Here is a 19,598-nt window from a genome sequence, read left to right as displayed (position 1 = left end):
TATTATTTTGCATATTTATATAAATATGTTATTGCTATGTTGAGAAATGGTTATTGTTACATTCTTTTTAAAAGGTAGATTTCATAAGGCAGTCTTCTTTTTAAAGGCTACCATTTATTGCCCTGCACCTGTGCATTGTACAAATTCACCTCACATTGAGGAGACTTGTCAGTCAATATGACAAGGAGCAGAGAACAAGTTTGCTTGACTCTCTGAGCATGCAAGGACACAGCCTTAGATGAGATCCAGACTGCCAGAACACTCAGGATAGCTTGCAGGGAGAGGAATGAGGAATGTAATACGGTGGCGTCATAGTGAATTGTTAAAGGCTGGCAGCTGTCACACATCCCAGTATTGTAGCGGCTGCCTGCGCTAATAAAAGAAAGGCATTTGTGATATTTTGAGTCTTAACAAAAATGTTTTAATCCTTTTTCTGTCTTCTATATTTCACATGACAAGCATATGTACTCATTTCTTAAATTAACTTCAGATAACTGTGGAAGTGTGGACAGTATTCTGGAAACAGTTTAAAAATTAATATTTTTAGTGAAATGATGGATATTTTAGGTACATCTGTATGGCTGGCAGTACACTGGTTGAATGAGTAATTCTGTAGTCAGTACAAAATGATAGACCTATCTAAGTGGGCAGCGTTTCTGTAATGAATAAATACAGATTTTTTGGTGGAGGCCAACAAGGGTTCCTGAACATATATCGATGGGACTCACATCTGCAGCCTTCTTCTCAGCCAGCTCTAGTTTTTCTTGAGCATCCTTCAGTGCTTCTGAGTATTTGTCAAGCTCATCCTCTGTCCCCTTCAGTTTCTTCTGCATGGCCAGCAACTCATCTTCAAGCTGTGTAGGAGATAAAACAAGTGTGAAAAAGACAACAGAACAGAGTCAGAGAGGAACTTCTAAGTCTATAAAAAACTAAATTTCCTTCAAACTACAAGTGAAATGTAACCTCTTAAGGTGATAACTATCTTTGGTTTCTTATTCATTTACTGTTTTTTATGACATACACATCTAAATAACTCGCTATCTCTTTCTAAGTTTAAAAGGATGCTCCCAAAAGGGTCAGAAAATAGTCATTTTGTGGATTGCCTAGAATGAACTTTTGGCATATTATTTATTTCTCATACAAGATTAAAGAATATTCTGAGGAAGGGTGTTTGGATATAAAGGCAACACATGAAAAATAAGAGCACTGATTTGCCAAATAATTACCAGGAGATCAGACAAAGAAGGTTTTCAATTTGTTCTCTTTTTATTTTTCAAAAATTTATTGCATGCTTTACTTGGCAGAATAGTCTTAATTTAGCATCTGCTACTAAACTTTTTAGTTATGCTTCTGTCAACCGCCTTACCTAACTTGGACTAATTTAAGACAGCCAAATATCCTGTTTCAGTGATGACCCTAAGTTCTTTGTCTCCTGCCTACCTGTTTGCTTCTCTCTTCAGCTGCTTTCTTGTCAGCTTCGGCCTGCTCTGCTCTGTCCAAGGCATTTTCCTTGTCCAGTTTAAGCATCTGCATCTTCTTCTTGATGGCTTCCATCTTGACAAGTGTTCAGATAACTTAGTACAGTAGGCTTAAAGACTTAAAACCAAAGATCCACACCAATTTAAGGAGAGCAGGGACAAGAAGAGGGTTCAGCAGAGCAGGCTGAATGTGACAAACTTAAACTCAGGGGCAGGGATATTTAAAGCCTCCTATGCCAGCCCAACTCCCCAACCACCCCTCAAACTCCAAAGTTGTCTCTATTAAACCAGCCACTCCCAGCTATTCTGTTCCTGCACTCCTCCTAGCTTCTGTGATGGTGAAACCATTTTCCCAAAATGGGTCCACCTCACCAGAAGGCATCTGTGCTGTATTTGGATTGTAACAGGACAGCTGTAGAATGGCAGGACAGGGTTGTCATTTTAGGGTAATTTTAGATCTGTCTATTTTTTGTCACTCAGCCAGGTCACAATAGATAGCCGAACACACAATAGGAATGTGCAGCGCAGCTGGCCCTGTCTCTAATCTGGGGAAACAAAAAGAAGACTTCAGATTTGAACTTGAGTTCCTCTTGGCCTAGCAGAATTCTTTTACATTTTGAATTATCCTTAATGGCTCTCACAGTAGGAGCTGTAATAAGATTCAGAAAAACTAACCTGAGAAATACACTTGATTTTGGTTCATCACTTATATTTTTGACTTCATGTTAAGAAGTAACTGTTTACTTATTATCAACAACAAAACATTAGTGAGTCCTTTGACCAAGAGTCCTGACTGTTGCATAATTAGCTTTAATGATCTGTAATTCACTAAGATATTGTTTGTACTAAATGAAAACTGAAAGAAATGACATTGTAGTGCTGCTATGTTCAAATCTCACTGAGTTCTGTGTACAGAATGCACAACCTTACTGAGTCTACTTGCATTTTCTTCAGGTATTCCTACCCAGGGTTGAAGTAAGACTAACTGATACTCTAAGCACAGCCCAACAGTAATGAACCCTTGGCCCTTCCATAGCTTAACTGACAAGACGTTAAGGCTCATTAAGTGCTGAAGGTGAAATGTAAGATTCAAAATTTAGTTTTCTTTCAAGCTATTCCTAGGACCCCATAAATCTTTTAAGTATAAACCTTCAAAAAAATATTGAATAGAAATATAAACAAGTTATTTACTTATAACTAAAGCAACTGGAAAAATGTAAAATTTGAACACTTTTTAATTAATTTTTTACTAAAGCTGATGTAAGAGAAAAATGCAAATAAAAAATGTATTGAAAGCAATTTTTAATTTCTCTACCAAAGATTATAAGGTAAAATTAGATCTTATGTTATATATACTGAAATTGCTTGATCTTCAGAGCATTCTTTTCAATTTTGAAAATCCTCTCCCTGCAGAAATCAGTGTTGGTGGAAATTAAAAAAAAAAAAATTCCAACAGAGAAATATCATAATTTGTACAAAACAAGCAATCTTTTATTGAATTGCTTTCTGACCCTGAATATATATATAGCATTTCAACATTATTAAATTATTAATTAAAAGATACAAAGAAATCCCTATTGTTGCCTTTTTAACTTAATTTAGACTTTATTCATACTTTAAAAAGTTTAAAACTTTTTTTTTAACAATGTTGATTAAAGGCGAACATGGCAGATAAGGACAATAAAAAATGTGACTAAAAATGAGTGTGGCAGTGAAAGATGAAAGAGCATGATGGAACAAACTCTGTAGTGCCCACTTAGTGCCCAGAGCATATGTTTATTTAGCTTAATGGTTAATCCAAGGCAGCTCCTACACCATCCAATCACAAAAATGCACATGATAGGTTGTTTGGTGAATAATAATACCTCTTTATCGGTAAAAGTGAATGTGCTCTGTGGTTGAGTTGTAGTCCATTTAGACCAGGGTAGGCAACTTCAGTCCTGGAGAGCCTCGGTGGCTGCCGGTTTTTGTTCTAATCCAGTTTCTTAATGAGAAGTCAATAATTGCTAATGAAGCACTTGTTGCTCAAGTGACATTTTGATACTTCATTTTAGTGGCCTTCCTTATTAAAGTTCTCCACCCTTAATTGATTATTTTAGTCTTAAACAGCTGCATTCACTATTTTTAAAGGCTCCTTATTAACAATAAGATGCAAATGACAAAGGAGCCAGCAGTTCTCCATTTAACACGTTTTTCATTTACACCTCCATGGATTCATCGTGCACCATTTGATTGAATAAAATACTTAAGAGAAAAATGTGATTGACTGAAAATTATCCATTTTAGGCTTCAAATCATTTAGATGATATCCTTGGAAAAAAATTCTATGATATAAGAACCTAACATTACAGACTAACAAGTCATAAAAATAAATAAGGTCTGAAACTGTCAAGAATGAGTTTCTAATTAAGCAATTGGGTTGGAACGAAAACCTGCACCCACTGTGGCCCTCCAGAACTGACATTGCCTACACCTGATTTAGACACATTTTGGCCTTGCAGAAAAAGCTTGTGCTCCATGTGACTCTAACAATGGATAATGTTTAGTGAATGTGCAGATGAAATGAATGAAATGCCAGTGATATTAAAATGACATTTATCCATTTCTCACCCTCTTACTGTACATGATACAAGTCAGGAAGGAATGGGGTGCTTTTGCACTGTTTCTTGTAGAGTGTAACGTGCAATAGTAATTTGATAGCTACAGGGGTTAAACTTTTTTTTGTGTTCACTGGTTAGTTAAATTGAATATAAGGTGTATGAATGACCTACCAATACAGAAGAAGATTTGGGGTACCAAACTGGTAAACCCCATTTATCTGATGGCAAGAACAAAATAAATATTCATCAGAAAACTATACAATAGTGAGTGTCATGGTTTTATTGGGAATCCTCCTAGCAAGTTCTTTAGTACAGTAGTCCATTGCAGATAAAATGCCTGTGTTGGTTTGAGACTCTTTTAAATATGAAAAAATGTGAGATTTCCAGGTCCAAGAAGAAGTGGCGTCAAATGTCTTCTCTTCCAGTAGTTCAGTTCTTCTGGTCTAAAGACTGAAAGGAAGAAGCTTATCCTGAGTCATATCCTACAGTATATATTTTCAGCCCTGAAGATTCTCTCAAGGTGCATGTGTGTGGTTTAGGTAAAACATGAACATATTGAAAGCACAAAAGCATACTGTTAGGAGAATCAACTCCCTTTAATTTATTAATTTATACCCATAAAGAAACACCAGCTTGATTAACAATTCCCAATCCATTATTTCGAAAAGGGCAAACACCTGATTAAAAGGGTTAAAAGCATAGCCAAGGGGCCAAAAGTTTGGCTTTGGAATTTTTAACAGTTTTATACTTTTTAGACACCCTTCAACTTAATTTGACCAATTCTGGGCTGACAACCGCACGTATTAGTAAAAGATTTAATGTATTAATGACAAATAAAAAAGTTCAATTTACTGTAATTCTGTTTTTATTTATTTTCTTTGTCAAACAATATTATCAAACACACTATGTATGGCTATTTCCTTATCAGATTAATTGATGTACTGTATAACTGTAACATAAATGACACCAAAATCTACTGCTACCATATTGCCTACCATACCCCCTACCCCTTTATCTACTTCTAACTCTTTAGGACCTCTCTACACACCATGTTTCTTGTATCACTATTACTTTCCTCAGCAGTTATTATCACCTTTACATCTTCTCTTGACTCTTAATAGAGGCTCGACATAAGCAAACACTGGGCGAGATAGATACATGGTCACCTTTTCTAATATCTGTCCGTGAGCCTTGTCTTGGTATCTTCACATGCTTTAACCTGTCTTGCCCTACATGTACCTGCAGCATTGCTGCAACACCCCACCTCAGTATCCCCATATTTCTCAACCTCTCTTACCCTATGCTTCTTCTCTCTATTGCATTCTCGTAAATCCTGATTCTGACTTCATCATTTTGAGGCACCTTGGTTCTCTCCTGTCCAATTGTTGACTACCACCAATGGTAGATGGGCCCCACAACCTGCTGTGAAAACATCATTTGTATAATAGTAAATACTTTGCCATCTTTGAAGGCAATTCACTTTGCACCTCATTAGTATTTAACATCCCGGTGTCATTTGGTTAGATATTCGCTTTGTTATTGTTGAAACACTCCATTTAATTGTATCAATCAGGAATTGAAGTTCCCACCCCTAAAGTTGTGTGTCATCATCCCCAACACTGAGTAACCAAAGCCAAGCTGACCATTGAGAATCAGATTGCTTGGAGAGACCACACACACACACGTACACACACATATTCACACAGACAGACAGTAGCATTTTATTATATTGTAGGTATATATGTCTTATTAAATGTATGTCTTGCAAAAATGTTTTAAAAAAATATAACAGGTTAAAATATCACCAGTTTAGAAAATAGTACTTGGGTGTTGTACTGTGTTAATCACTATAAATGTAGTGTGAAGTCAAGCAAAATTACCTTTTATTGGCTAACTAAAAAGATTACAATATGCAAGCTTTTGAGACAACTCTACATCTTGCCTGAAGAAGGGGCCTGAGTTGCCTCGTAAGCTTGCATATTGTAATCTTTTTAGTTAGCCAATAAAAGGTGTCATTTTGCTCATTTTGTATTTTCTCATCTTTCCTACAATTTCTAGTTGGCTATCATTCCATGTTCACTACAAAGAAAGGTTTTGCTGTCAATGAAACTATGGCTTTTTTGAAAATAACGTGTTTCAAATTAAAGTAGCTGAGGAAAAATATTTCATTTTTTTAAACATTTTTCATTTTTACTGCAGTGTTTTTGAGCAGTGAAAAAACTCATCAACTCACACACATAAGAAGTCATGTCACTTGATGATATTGTTATATCTTTAATCTCCAGCTCATAACCATACTTTATGTGATGTTCTTTTTGGTTTTGTCATGAATTTGGACCATGCAATATACATGTGCTGACACTGAGAGTGATTGAAGTGTGGATAAAGCTAGATCTCCCCAGGCCAGATTTTGTAAGCTTAGGCTTCAGTTACTGATTTATTTGACTGAACTGGGTTGAAATCACAAGCATGAAATGATAAAAGAAACTCCGAACTTGACAATGAGGGTGAGTACAAAGAAACACTTTGTAAAGATTGAGTTGTGTGCTAGTGAACATCTGTTAATTATGACTTCAGTGCAATTAGTTGTGAGTTAAAAATGAATAAACTTGGATTTGTTTCTGTTTACTATAGTGGAAACTTATTTAATGAGAAGTCAAGCAAAATGACACCTTTTATTGGCTAACAAAAATGATTACAATATGAAATCTTTTGAGGCAACTCTGGTCCCTTCTTCAGGCAAGATGTAATGAAGAAGGGGCCCAAGTTGTGTCAAAAACTTGCAGACTTGTAATCTTTTTATTTAGCCAATAAAAGGTGTCATTTTTCTTGACTTCTCATTATATCCACAATGGATAACATGGTACAACACCCTAGTACTACTGGAAACTTTTTTTAAATTGATAATTGTGTGGCAAATGTGAGCACACACAGAAGCCTGACTTGGGTAAGTGCTTTCTTTCTTGACGCAGTTGATGGTTTGTTCTTTAGAATATTTTTATCCAATGCAATTATCTAATTCCTGACAGGAATATATCTATTGTATAATAAAAAAATGTAGTCTTTTACATTGCTGATGGCAAGGATTTCTTGTATGGTAGCTCAATGAGCCCTACAGAACCTGACTTGCACAATTGGGTTGATTCTGGACATATCAAATGTCATGTGGTTTGCAATGTTTTTCTCTAATGTAATTTTGTAATGTATGCCAGTCTGTCAGTTTTATACTATGTAGTCTTTTCTGCTCCTTTTCATTATTTATATAGTACTCTATACTTTGTGCAGAATATTCTAAGCTGTTATCAGCTGGTAATGTAGCTTTTTTGTGGCTAATGTAAACTCACCCACTAAACAGTTTGTCCTTCAGCAAGCAGCAGGTATTAAACTGTACACTTTCAGATCAAGCGTGGGTTGGAAATGAGTAGGTATTTTGCTTTTGTAAAACTGCAAAACTGTTTCAGAGCAGAAAGAGATATGCAGGCTAAGCAGATGAGGACTCCTTTATTATTACAGCACATACTGACTTATTCAGGTTAGATTCAAGTAATGCTGAATTTATTATTGCACCAAAGAATATTAACTTGAAAGGAAACTGAAAAGAGCAACTCAGTATTTAGTAAATCTTAACTAAGTTCTAATTGGTGCAAAGAACTGTAAAAGCAGCAATGGATGCAAGCTTGGAATACAATCTGGTTAACACATGATTTCATCAAATGGCCCCCACTTACACTGCCAAACATATGTTTACAACAGGGCAATTCAGAAATGCCAGTCAAGCTGAAAGCACAAATTAGAAATGTAGAAAGGAATGAACAATGAAGCCATGTGATCATCATGAAATATGGTGTGGTAGAGTAATTTTAGGGTAACATAGCATTCATCTTAAAGAGATATCATAAAGAGTTAATACATATCAGAAAACTGTTCAGGCATATCAGGAAACTAGATAAAGGTCAAGTGAACAACACAGAAAAAAATGTAATACACAAAATGTACTAAAGGATGACTAAGAGATCACATGACCTGCATTCAACAAGATTGGACAGTTGTTACATACACAGGAGTTTCAAGGGTGGTGGCGCAACCCAAAGAGTATAAGGAGAACCAGAATGTATCAAAATAGACTTTTATTTTGTGTAGATCATTTGGGTGTAAATCAACGAACCAACCAGAGTAAATGTGCGTGTTGACTGACACTGTTATGTAAATTAATTTATTTATAAAATAGACCTACACCTTTAATATTTGATCATTGTGATCATGCTGTAGAATGGTCCCTGTTCAAGCATTAGCTGAAGAGTAATAAATGATGCAGATGGACAACCTTTTCTCCTGCCTGATTACTGATTTGTCCTGTTAAGAGGATTAAGTTTCTTTCTTTAATTAAAATGTTGATTTCCACCACAGTGGCTGAATTTGAAGCCACATGTGATCTTCATCAAATATGGCTGACAATGAAGCCATATGTGTTCTTCATGAGATATGATTTTTTTTGAGTATGACTGTTGGCCCTTCATTCTTTTTTAAATTTAAAAATGCTGTTTTCCAAGGGTAAAATAAATATATAGAGAATATAACTTACTTATTTGAGGAATGTTTTAACAGATGTTCTTGTTGATGTGAATAAAATTAATAAGACAGAGGTAAGAAGGTGAAAGTATTGAAATACTTCTCCTCCGCATGATTTTTATTTAATTGACTGGCATACTGTATAGTTTAGTCCTAAGCCTCTGCGACTTTATTTAGGGTAAGGTTGCTTAAAAATATTAAGTCATATCAAATGAAATTTACTCTCTCATGTACTCCAAATCACGAAATCTCATCTTTGAGTCTGTGTGTGTGTTCAGAACAATCTTTCTTTTAAGGTTTACTTTTATGTAGTGTTACAGCACATACTGATCCTTCATCCTGAATATAATTTAATACCTTAAGGATTAAAAAAAAAATGTTGCTCCACTGATCAGACATGATTACAAAGACATGGAGAGATGTTGGAGAATGACATGTATGTGCATCAGAGGATCACTTCAGGGCTTATCTGAGGTATGTACTACCTCACTGGGATGAGCAGGGGCATTGGTGCCACTCATGTCCTCTCCTTTTTCCTCCACAACACCAAGAATGTGCCGAGTGAAGGCAAATGACTCTGCCCCTTCTTAAATTCAAAGCCGACCTGAAGGAGGCATCATTAGCTGACTGTGTTACCCGCATGATGGAGCTCCCTAGGAGCTCCCTAACCAAACCTAGAGAGGGGGAGACAAGCTACAGAGAGGCTATCTTTTTGAATTTCTTATTTCCTTTTATTACTTACACCCTTTTCATTCTTTAAAGAGACATTGAACTAAATAGGGATGGCTGGTTTGGTGCCGCAGCCTTTATCCTGTGGAGTTGTCATTTCTTGCATGACCACAAAAGTTATGATTATTAGCAAAGTGGGAGTACTAATGTGGAAAAGAAACAAGCACTTAGAATATGTATCTATCAAATGGGACAGCATTTATTCTAGTTCAGAAATACAAAATGTAAAAGAAAAGCTTTAGACATACTGAAAAACTCATCTTGTGCTTCTGTAATGAAAACAAGTATAGAGTTCATTGTAAGGTGTATTTATTTAAATGTCATTTCTTCGAACAAGTATGGCACAGTGACACAGTGTTTTGCATTATTGCCTTATTGCCTCATGGATCCTGGTATTGAATCTTGTATACAGACCTCATCTACGTGGAGTTTCCCAATGTCCTACCCCTGTGTATGTGTTTTTTTCCCTGGGTACTCCAGTTTTTATCCCATATACTGTACCTAAAATGTGCTGATTAGTCTCACTGGTGATTTCAGTTTGGTCTGTGTGTACAACTGCAGAAGTGCATGACACCCGATTCTTCAAGCCTAAATAGCCTTGTGCTCATTTGTTATTTAAATTAACTCTTTCAGGGTGGATGTCGACTTTTTTTTTTTTAATTCAGGAAGGGGAGGACAAAATTACTTGTAAATGGCGACAAAACTTGACGTTAATTTTAGTTCGACTCTTTTTGCTAGAAGGAAAGTTAGCTTTGTTGATTTGATCTTGAGTCCCTGCACGTGCATGAGCAGCATAGAGCTACTGATGTTGACATCTGGCGAGAGACCAAAGCGAATGAGAAAAGAATAATTCTCAGTGGACGAAAACATTTTGTATTATTATCCCTTAATCATACTCTGACTTGTTGGATTCCAATTTTGATTTTGATGTATTGTGTTTCTTTGTAACTACTATGGAAGAATGATCTCAAAAAAACACGAAAAATGGGGGGAACCACCCTGTCTTCTATTTATTATGCACTTTGAGACAAGTTTGATCAGTACGTCATGGAATGAGGAGAGTCATAGGCGTGTCACAGTTTCCCATTCCACCTCCCATCTAGCAAAAGATGGATATCCAACAGTTTTCTTTTGGTCTGGGCTTTCATTTTCAAAATACACCAGTGTGTGGTAGAGGCCCCATGATGGTGTCTGGCTGCTTCGTGTGAGGATGTGAAGCTTAGAGGGGAAGAGCTCTGAGTGATTTCTTGCACGTGATGTAACTTGAGTTGATTTAAAAAAAGCACTGATGAAATAGCCCATGACATCTGGGTAACTTCATGGCAGTGTTGTATCCATTGTCATAATCTAATGTGAGTTAAATTTATGAGCTCCTTCTGGAAAATGTGTGCATGCTTTTATACTTGAAAATTCATGTTATTGTTTTCTTCTGTTTTAGGCACAATGTTGATAATGTCATCTTATTTAATAATGGGAGATTGCAGTAAATACTATCTGCATTAAAAACATAAAGAAGGACTCTCAACAAAAAAAAAAGAGTCTCCTCCCATGGTCCAAAGACATGCAGATTATGTGAATTGGTGGTGTTAAATTGGTCCATGATGTCTGTGTGTTTTGTTCATGCTGTGATGGTTCTGCTCCCTGTCCAAGGATTGTTCCTGCTCTGGGACAGGTTCCAGCTAACCCGTGACCCTGCCCTGGACAAGTGGGTTTAAAAACTAATGGATGGATAAATGATTTTCTTAAGACGTTGTGACAGTAGGGGGCGCTATCGCTCCCTTGAACCCTCAGGTACCACGCCAAACAACAGGTAAAAGTGCTACAATAAATCTTTTTATTATAATAATGTGCACTAAGCACCCTCCACTCCACGCTACTCATTAAACAATCACAAATACTCAGTAAACCAATCCTCCAGCTCCCAGACGTGTTGCCCTCCTACCCCCCAGCTCAGCTCGCCGCCTGGGAGCTCCCTTAGTCCTTTTATATTCTCCGACCCAGAAGTGTTCCCAATCCAACAGTCCACAAGTCCTTATTCCTTCTAGGTCAGGGTAAACAATGCTTTTCCTCACCCCAGAAGCCTGTCACTCTTCCTGTGACGAACTTCCAGGTCATAGTGCGCAAGCGAGTCCACTGACCTCCCAACAGCGACTCCCAGTGGCCCCCAAGGTATCCAGCAGGGCTGTGCATAAAAACTACATAGTCCATGAGGCCCTGCTGGAATTTGGGGCCCGTACATGCTCTCGGGAGAGCTCCTCCTGGCGGCCTGGGGGTGAATATGAAACCGGCCATCCATTACAACGTTCACTCTGGAAAATGATTTCTGGATTTCACTTTTCAAAATGTTTGCATGATCGGTCAAGCCTTGCTTGTCTCAACCTTATGGCTTCTGATTTTTGTGTTATTTTTTGTAATATTATCAACAATATATTCTTTTTTCATGAAATTATCATCTTTCTGGTTACGCCCAGTGCCAGTGCTAGGTTATTTAGCGCCCTAGGCCAAGCTTATTAGTGCATCAACTGACTGTTCGGTAGCTAAGCCATGCGGCTAGGTTTCCCCTACCCCCCCTTATGATCTGCACCCTAAGCGAATGCCTAATTCGCCTTAATGGGGGCGCAGACCATGATTACTCCTATATATACGATTGGTGTTTTTTTTTTCTTTTCAGGGTACAGCTCCATACTGTAAGATGGATGGATGGAAGGATTTGTGACTATGAATCCATCTGAGCATCTGAGCACTGTTTGTGATAAAATTTCCACAAGCTAATTTTTAGCTACTATGTGATAGTTTTGTATCAACATGAACCAACATAACCTGTGCTGCACTTTCAACACTTTGCTGAGTCAATGTCTTGACAAATTTCAGTTGTTCTGGGGGAAGAATTGCATTGCAGCTTGCTGTAAAGTGGATATAACTGGTAAAATGCCTATTAAGGATTACTTTCTTTTTATGTGTTTTTTGCTTTGTTGGAAGTTTGATTTGGGACTGGTTTAGATTAGTTTAGATTAGATAAACTTCATTAATCCCATGGGGCTTCAAAGAAAAGGACATTTCTCTGTGTTGCTTTTTCATAAAAAAAACATCTAAATAATAAATGTAAAAGACATTTGTTTGAGATTGGGATGATAAGTGAAAAGGCAAATTTCCTGAATAATTCTGTTACAAATTATTATTGATGGCTATCTACAGGACATAGATATTTAGCTGTCTTGCAAAGGAATCACCTGCTTTGAAGATCAGACTGCTTTGATTGGTATCTCATCAACATACAAAGCTGTGACACAGAACTGCCTGCCTCCTTTGAAAATGAATGACTTCTGGGGACATTAGTTTCAGCATACAATGGTATATGTACTTCTTCATAGCTGACAACAATGCTATTATTTAACCAAAGAAAATTTGTTTTGCAAAGGAAATTGGTATGTACCATTGTTTAATTGATTGTCATGTTGATCTAGGTAGAGAATTAAATATTTATATACCTCTGGGTAAATCAGAATAAAAAAAGAAAATATGGTTAGAGACTCCTAACTGCTGCTCGCTTCTTTTTTGCTTTTAGCTCCTTGCTGCTGTGGCTACATCCTGTAACAAAAATGGCTTGTACGTGGCCCAGGTTCCCCTAGGCTTGAGGCTAGTAACACTACTATATTATAGGAAAACTGAAAGGACCCGTTTTTTAGAATGGTTATGGTACAGCCTCATATCATATTTCAGCCCTATTCTGATGTTATATTGTATTTTTTGTGCATTTACTAAGGTGTGAGTATAAGTAAGTACTTGTACAGTATGTTCTCTTATTTGAATGTGTGATTTTCTGATCAATCACTCACTGTAGGAATGTCCAGCACATGTTAATCACATTAGAAGTCTTTTGTGAAGTTGAAGTACAGCTGGCCTGTAAATCAATGGGACAAGTCTTCTTTAATAATTCATGGCAGGGCTGTCAGCCAGAAAAAAACTTATTAATATCTACAACAAACAGACTGGACCATGACACGTCTTCTGCAAATTCTGCCTCATGAAACAGCAAGAGAAGGGACAGTGTTTCTCATTATTTTATTTTCACAAAACGCGAAGGTCCTCTACTGTCTTTTAAATTCTCCTATTGTTCAGTAAAAGTTACAAATGGTATAGATGAGGACACAAGTGTGGCAGAAGTCTATGTTATTTAAATGTACAGTGTAGTTATGTGCTGACAATTAAAATTCCAGGAGCTCAAATTCATGACTAGAACAACTGTGACCTTGCCTGACTGAAATGTATATGCACTTTTTTATATGCAGTATGGGGTCAGATGATTTAACTGTTTGCCATCACTTAAGGTGCAGTGACAAAGCTAGTCACCATGTAGCTCATTGTTGCTTACTTTTATAATGAGAAGCTCCACAACTGACCAACATCAGTATATTAGTGACCTGATACCTCAAGTAAAAGATTTAAAGTTGGAGGGTGTCTTCATATGTTTTAATGTATATACCGAGGTGTGGCAGAAAAGTAATGAGACTGATTTTTTATTTACCAAAGTTTTTATTTTTGTTTCAAACATCAATGTTATCCTCTTCAAAGGTGTTCCCTTGGGCAGCTACACATACCGATGGAGACATGTGCAAATGTTCAGTCAAAATTTGATGAACGGTAAATCTGTTCAAATTTAATTGTTCACTCAACATTCTTAATGTTAAACGACGGTCTGATCTCACAAGAGTGTTCACACGTTTGATGTTTTCATTGGTTTTCGAAGTTGAAGTCCTCCCTGAACGGTGTTCATCTTCAACGTGTTTTCTGCCTTCCAAAAATGATTTGTGCCAGCGAAAAACTTGAGCTCGGGATAAAGAATGTTCCCCATAGGCCTGTTTTAACTTTTGAAACGTCACACTTGCCGTTTAATGGCACAACGTTGCTCCAAATTTCGCTGTTCCATTTTGCGTGACGCACAACCAAAAACACAACTTCGCTAATAGCAGTCACAAAAATCACGTAGTTAACGGAAGGAGTTGAAACTCGCACTGAGCTATGGGAGGGTACTGATACACGTGCTCTATCAAGGACAACAGCGCAGCGTTGCCAGATCGCTTGCAGTGTTGCCAGTCTCATTACTTTTCTGCCACAGCTCGTAGTAGCAAATTTAGCATCTACTTTTCAAAATAACCAAATAATTCTCTTACAACATTTGAGCACCTTTGGTTCCCATTTTGTGAAACATCCTTATTGCCATAAAGCAAGTTGGCATTAATCATAATGTAGTTCCTAGGTATCTCAATGTAATTTCAAGTTAATATGCTTTTCAATAATCCTTATTTTCCCTATATTTTTGAGGCTAATACAAGGGCAGGACTTTTGACATCACAGGGAAAAACTAGTTGCAGCAATAAAGATGTATATTGTATATTACATAACTACTGTATTTGCTTTTCAAGTCAATATTTCATATGCCTAATAAGATAAACTACTGCTAAAATATACCATAACACTGTTTTTTTAAATAGGTTCCATTTGTTTTATCACACATATATTTTTCATGCTCTGAAAAATATTTGAAGTCTGCTCTTAATGTTAGATGAAGTGGAAACAACCCAGAATCAAGTATTTGCTACACATGTTTTTCTCTCGACCATTATTTTTTTCTGTCTTCTTATTCCTACAAAATAGCCAGGAAATTGTATTTAGAAGGTTAGAAAGATTACTTTTATTCCAGAATAGTGAAAGGTGTTGTTTAAATAGTTTCTCTCTATTTTAAAAGAAAATCTCGAGATGAGACAAGATAATTGGCAAGAGATTTTTTCAAGTTTTTCAAGTTGCCCTCCTCTCAACCATTTCTGGTTAACGGCCCATGGCCATGGTCCTCTCATGTCTCATTCGTATGAATACTTTTGTCAGACACAGTTCCTGTGCTCTCAGCTCTTATAAATTTTTACGTTTTCCTTACTTTAAGTTCCCAATAAAAGAAGACTTATTAGGTCCAAATCTTATTGAAGAATTTTATCCTGAAGGGTTATCAACAGAAGAAATGAGTACATGGGCAATCCTAGCACAAAGAAACAATGCAGTTAAACAAATTAATGTGAAAATTGTTGATCGATTACAGGGCAAATTGTTTAAATACATATCAATAGACTATGCTGAAAATGTTGGTGGTGATGGTGCAGAAGATGAAAACATCAACTTACAATATCACGTTGAATATCTACAACCGTTAACACCGTCCAGTCTTCCACCGGCCAAATTACTGTTGAAAGAAGGATGTATCATAATATGTTATTGCATAATTTATGTATGAATGATGGGCTATGCAATTGGACAAAATTGAAAATTGGTCAATCAATTCTAACATGTAAAATTTTATCAGGCGACAAGAAAGGTAATGTAGTACATCTTCCACAGATAACATTAGACACCAAAGGAAATCTTGATATGCCATTCGTATTAAAACGTTTACGGTTTCCTGTTATAATAACTTTTGTTATGACAATTAACAAATCACAGAGACAAATATTCGAAAAAGTCGGTTTATTTATTAGAGAGAAAGAAACGATATTCAATCATGGGCAGTTATACGTTGCATTGTCACGATGTAAGTCCAAACACGGAATCAAAATTCATGGCAAAATTGAAGAAAAGTTAAATCCAAATATTGTTTTTACTGAAGTTTAACAGTTAAAGTGTAAGTTTAAAAAATATTTGCGTGTTAATTTCAAAGCCAAACTGAATGAGAACATGTAATCCAATAAATAACTCTAACGCAACATGAAACATAATTTTCTTTCAATTTATTACGTTTTACTATTTTTTACGATAGATAGATATATAGATAGATCAAAGGAACAACAAAATTGAAGGTGCAGTCGACTCAGTGTGAGGCATAAGAGTTAAAAAGACAAGAAGAGAGAAAATAATAACAAACCGAATAGTAATAAAAGTACTTTACAATATATACAAATTTCACTGGTTGACTTAAGGTCTATATTGCACATTGGGAGGATGATATGGAGCAGTTTTATTTTGAGTTCAGGGCCATGATTGCTTTTGGATAAAAACTGTTTTTAAGGCGGTTTGTCCTGGTTTTCATTGCTCTGTATCTTTTGCCTGATGGCAAAAGCTGTAAGAGGCAATGACCGGGATGTGATGAATCCTGTGAAATGTCTATTGCTCTTTTGCGGCATCGGGAAGTGTAGATTAGTTCTAGAGTGGGGAAGGTACAACCAATTGTTCTCTCCGCTGTCCTGAAGACCCTGTGGAGTGCTTTACTTTTTGAGGAAGTGCAGCTGCCGTACCACACACACAGTCTGTACGTAAGCACACTCTCGATGGAACAGAGATAAAAGGCAAGGAGCAGATTTTTGGGGAGATGGTTGTTTCTGAGGATTCTCAGAAAATATAGTCTCTGCTGCGCCTTCTTCAGTAGCGCCTTGGTGTTGGCACACCAGGTTAGGTCATCCTCCAGTTCAATGCCCAGAAACCTGAACACCGGTTCTCTCTCCACACAGGCCACACCAATGATAAGTGGCTGGATGTCAGTTTTGTTTTTTCTAAAGTCAATAACAAGCTCCTTCATTTTTGTGGTGTTGAGGAGCAGGTTACTGACTCTGCACCACTCTGACAGCCGCTCCACCTCATCCCTGTATGCCAGCTCACCCTCCTTGCCCAAGATGAGTCCGACCACCATTGTGTCATCTGCAAACTTTATGATCTTGTTGCTATGGTGAGTGGGGACACAGTCATATGTGTAGAGGGCATAGAGGAGCGGGCAGAGCACACAACCCTGCAGCGTCCCGGTGTTGAGGCTGAGAGCAGTGGAGGTGTGGGGACCCAGCCTGACCCTTTGGGAGCGACCAGACAGGAAGTCCAGTATCCAGCTGCAGGTGAGTGATGGAAGTCCCAGATTTGCCAGTTTGGACACCAATCATTGTGGGAGGATGGTGTTAAACGCCGAGCTGAAGTCCACAAAGAGCAGTCTGGCGTAACTCCCCTACTGCTTCAGGTGGGTAAGGGCAGCATGAAGAGCTGTGGCCAAAGCGTCCTCCTTGGATCTCTTTGCTTTGTAAGCAAATTGAAATGGGTCTGGGTCTGCTGGCAGGCAGGTGATGATATGACTCCACACCAGTTTCTTAAAACACTTCATGATAACAGATGTGAGTGCCACTGGGCGGAAATCATGGATGGATGGATTTTTCCGGCAGCGGAGCAATGATGGAGGACTTGAGGTAGGATGGGACAGTGGCCTGGGACAGGGACTGGTTGAAAATCCTAGTGAAGATTCCGGCCAGTTGATCCGCACAGTCTTTCAGCACCCGTCCATACACACCGTCGGGTCCTGCAGCATTCCTCGGGTTCACCTTCCTCATCACCCACCTCACCTCACACTCTTTCACCGTGAGTATGTTGCTGTTGTGAACAGGCGACTGTGATGGAGCTGCTGTTGGTGTTGCCTCAAAGCGGGCAAAGAAGATGTTTAGCTCCTTTGCCAGAGAAGTGTCTCCCTCAGCGGCTGAGGAGTTGCTGGATTTGTAGCCGGTGATGTGCTGGACACCCTGCCACACCTGCTTGGTGTTGTTGCTCCTCAGATGGTCCTCTATTCTCGTTCTCTACGCTGCCTTGGCCTCTTGGATGCCTTTCTTCAGGTTCACTCTGGCTACACTATAAAGTGCCCCATCCCCGGATCTGAAATCAGTATTTCTGGCTTGCTCTGGACCTCCCTTGTCATCCAGGGTTTCCTGTTGGGATAAATCCTTATGCGTCTCTCCCTGGTGACGTAGTCCATCCAGAACCTGATGTAATCCAGGACTGCCGTAGTGTTGTTCTCCAAGTCTTGGTGATCGAAAACCTCCCAGTTGGTTCTCTGGAAGGAGTTCTGCAACTGTTGGGAGCTTGTTTCCTGAGGGGGGTATATGCAGGGATCAGAAGCAGGGACGTATGTTCAGACTGACCAAAGTGTGCTAGGGGTTTAGCCCTATAGGCCTGTCTCATGTTTGTGTACAGCTTGTCCAGTGTTTTTACTCCCCTGGTTGCACACCTTATGTGTTGATGGAATTTGGAGAGAACTGCTTTCAGATTTGCATGATTAAAGTCCCCAGAAATAATGTGAACAGCCTCTGGATACTTACTGTTTACTGATGATGGTGTCAAGCAAAAGCCCTAGAGCTGAGCTAGCATTAGCATCTGGTGCTTTGTACACAGTAGTTAGTAGTATGGCGTTGAATTCACGTGGGAGATATACGGGTCTGCATTTAATTGTCATAAACTCCACGTCTGGAGAGCACTGTCTGGTGACTATGGTGGAATGCGTACACCAGCTATTGTTCACATAAATGCACAGCCCCCCTCCTCTTTTCTTACCGGAGCTCTTTGTCCTGTCTTGCCGGTGTGCTGTGTAGCCTGTTATCTCGATACTCTCGATATCTGTGTCCGGTATAAGTGGGTTTAGCCACGTCTCCGTGATCAGCAGGATGCAGCAGTCCATTGAAATCCGCAGCCTCCACTCATCAAGTTTGTTCACCAGAGACCTCATATTTGAGGAGAAAATGCTTGGAAGCGGTGGTTTGTGTGGCTGCTTCCTTAGCCTCATTAGCACGGCGCCTGAGCACCCCCTCTTTTGTTTACGCTCTTTGCGCCGCCGCCAACTTCTCAAAGGTGGTATTGTAATGCACAGAGAGCCTGGTGTCCATGCGATGTTGTCCAGAATGTTGTGGACGTGGAGAAACTTGGATGTCGAGCAACTCTTGGTGTCCATGCGATGTTGTCCAGAATGTTGTGAACGTGGAGAAACTTGGATGTCGAGCAACTCTTGCTCCGTAAGCCGAAAGATAAAATATCCTGCCAGCTATACGTGTATTTATCCAGGCAGGGTGGAAAAACCAAACTCTGAGTCAGAGAGCACACAGCTGCAGTGTCTAAGTGCACCACCATAGTGATAGTTTATTGTCATAGTTTACTATTGTTAAAGACTCGCTGTAATGTAAACTAGTTAGTTCTATTATGCATCTGTAACAATTGCCATGAAAATAACAATCTGTTTAAATTGTACATCTACTTCCACATATGTGAGCAGCAGAGCCGCGAAGTGGCTAGCGCATAGTGCCTGCCTGGGGGTTGGCGAGCGAAGTGAGAGAGGGCCGAGCCCCCTAGTTTACATAAAGGTCGGGTTGATCCATGCATTGTCTTGACAGGTAAGGAAACAGTAAAGAATACGCAGACTTCCTTTATTAAAAAAGAAAACATG

General features: G+C 38.4%; 1 protein-coding gene across 3 annotated transcripts in view; it reads right to left on the bottom strand.

Annotated features, from left to right (window-relative positions):
* LOC120538384 (tropomyosin alpha-3 chain) overlaps positions 1 to 1,680 on the bottom strand; it is a 64,713-nt gene extending 63,033 nt beyond the window's left edge. For 2 of the 3 annotated variants that reach the window (XM_039767893.1, XM_039767885.1), the window contains exons 1-2: positions 1,441 to 1,679; positions 729 to 854 (exon numbers count right to left, since the gene is read on the bottom strand). In XM_039767893.1, coding sequence (XP_039623827.1) covers positions 729 to 854; positions 1,441 to 1,554 — 240 coding nt within the window. In that variant the 5' untranslated portion in view covers positions 1,555 to 1,679. Of the gene's footprint in view, positions 1 to 728; positions 855 to 1,440 lie in introns of all 3 variants that reach the window. The other variant, XM_039767903.1, reaches the window with a different exon arrangement.
* Between the last annotated feature and the right edge of the window lie 17,918 nt (positions 1,681 to 19,598).

This window comes from Polypterus senegalus, chromosome 1, assembly GCF_016835505.1.
Source record: "Polypterus senegalus isolate Bchr_013 chromosome 1, ASM1683550v1, whole genome shotgun sequence".
Taxonomy (NCBI): domain Eukaryota; kingdom Metazoa; phylum Chordata; class Cladistia; order Polypteriformes; family Polypteridae; genus Polypterus; species Polypterus senegalus.
The sequence above is the reverse complement of the archived record's forward strand: the minus strand, read 5'-3'. Positions and strand labels throughout refer to the sequence as shown.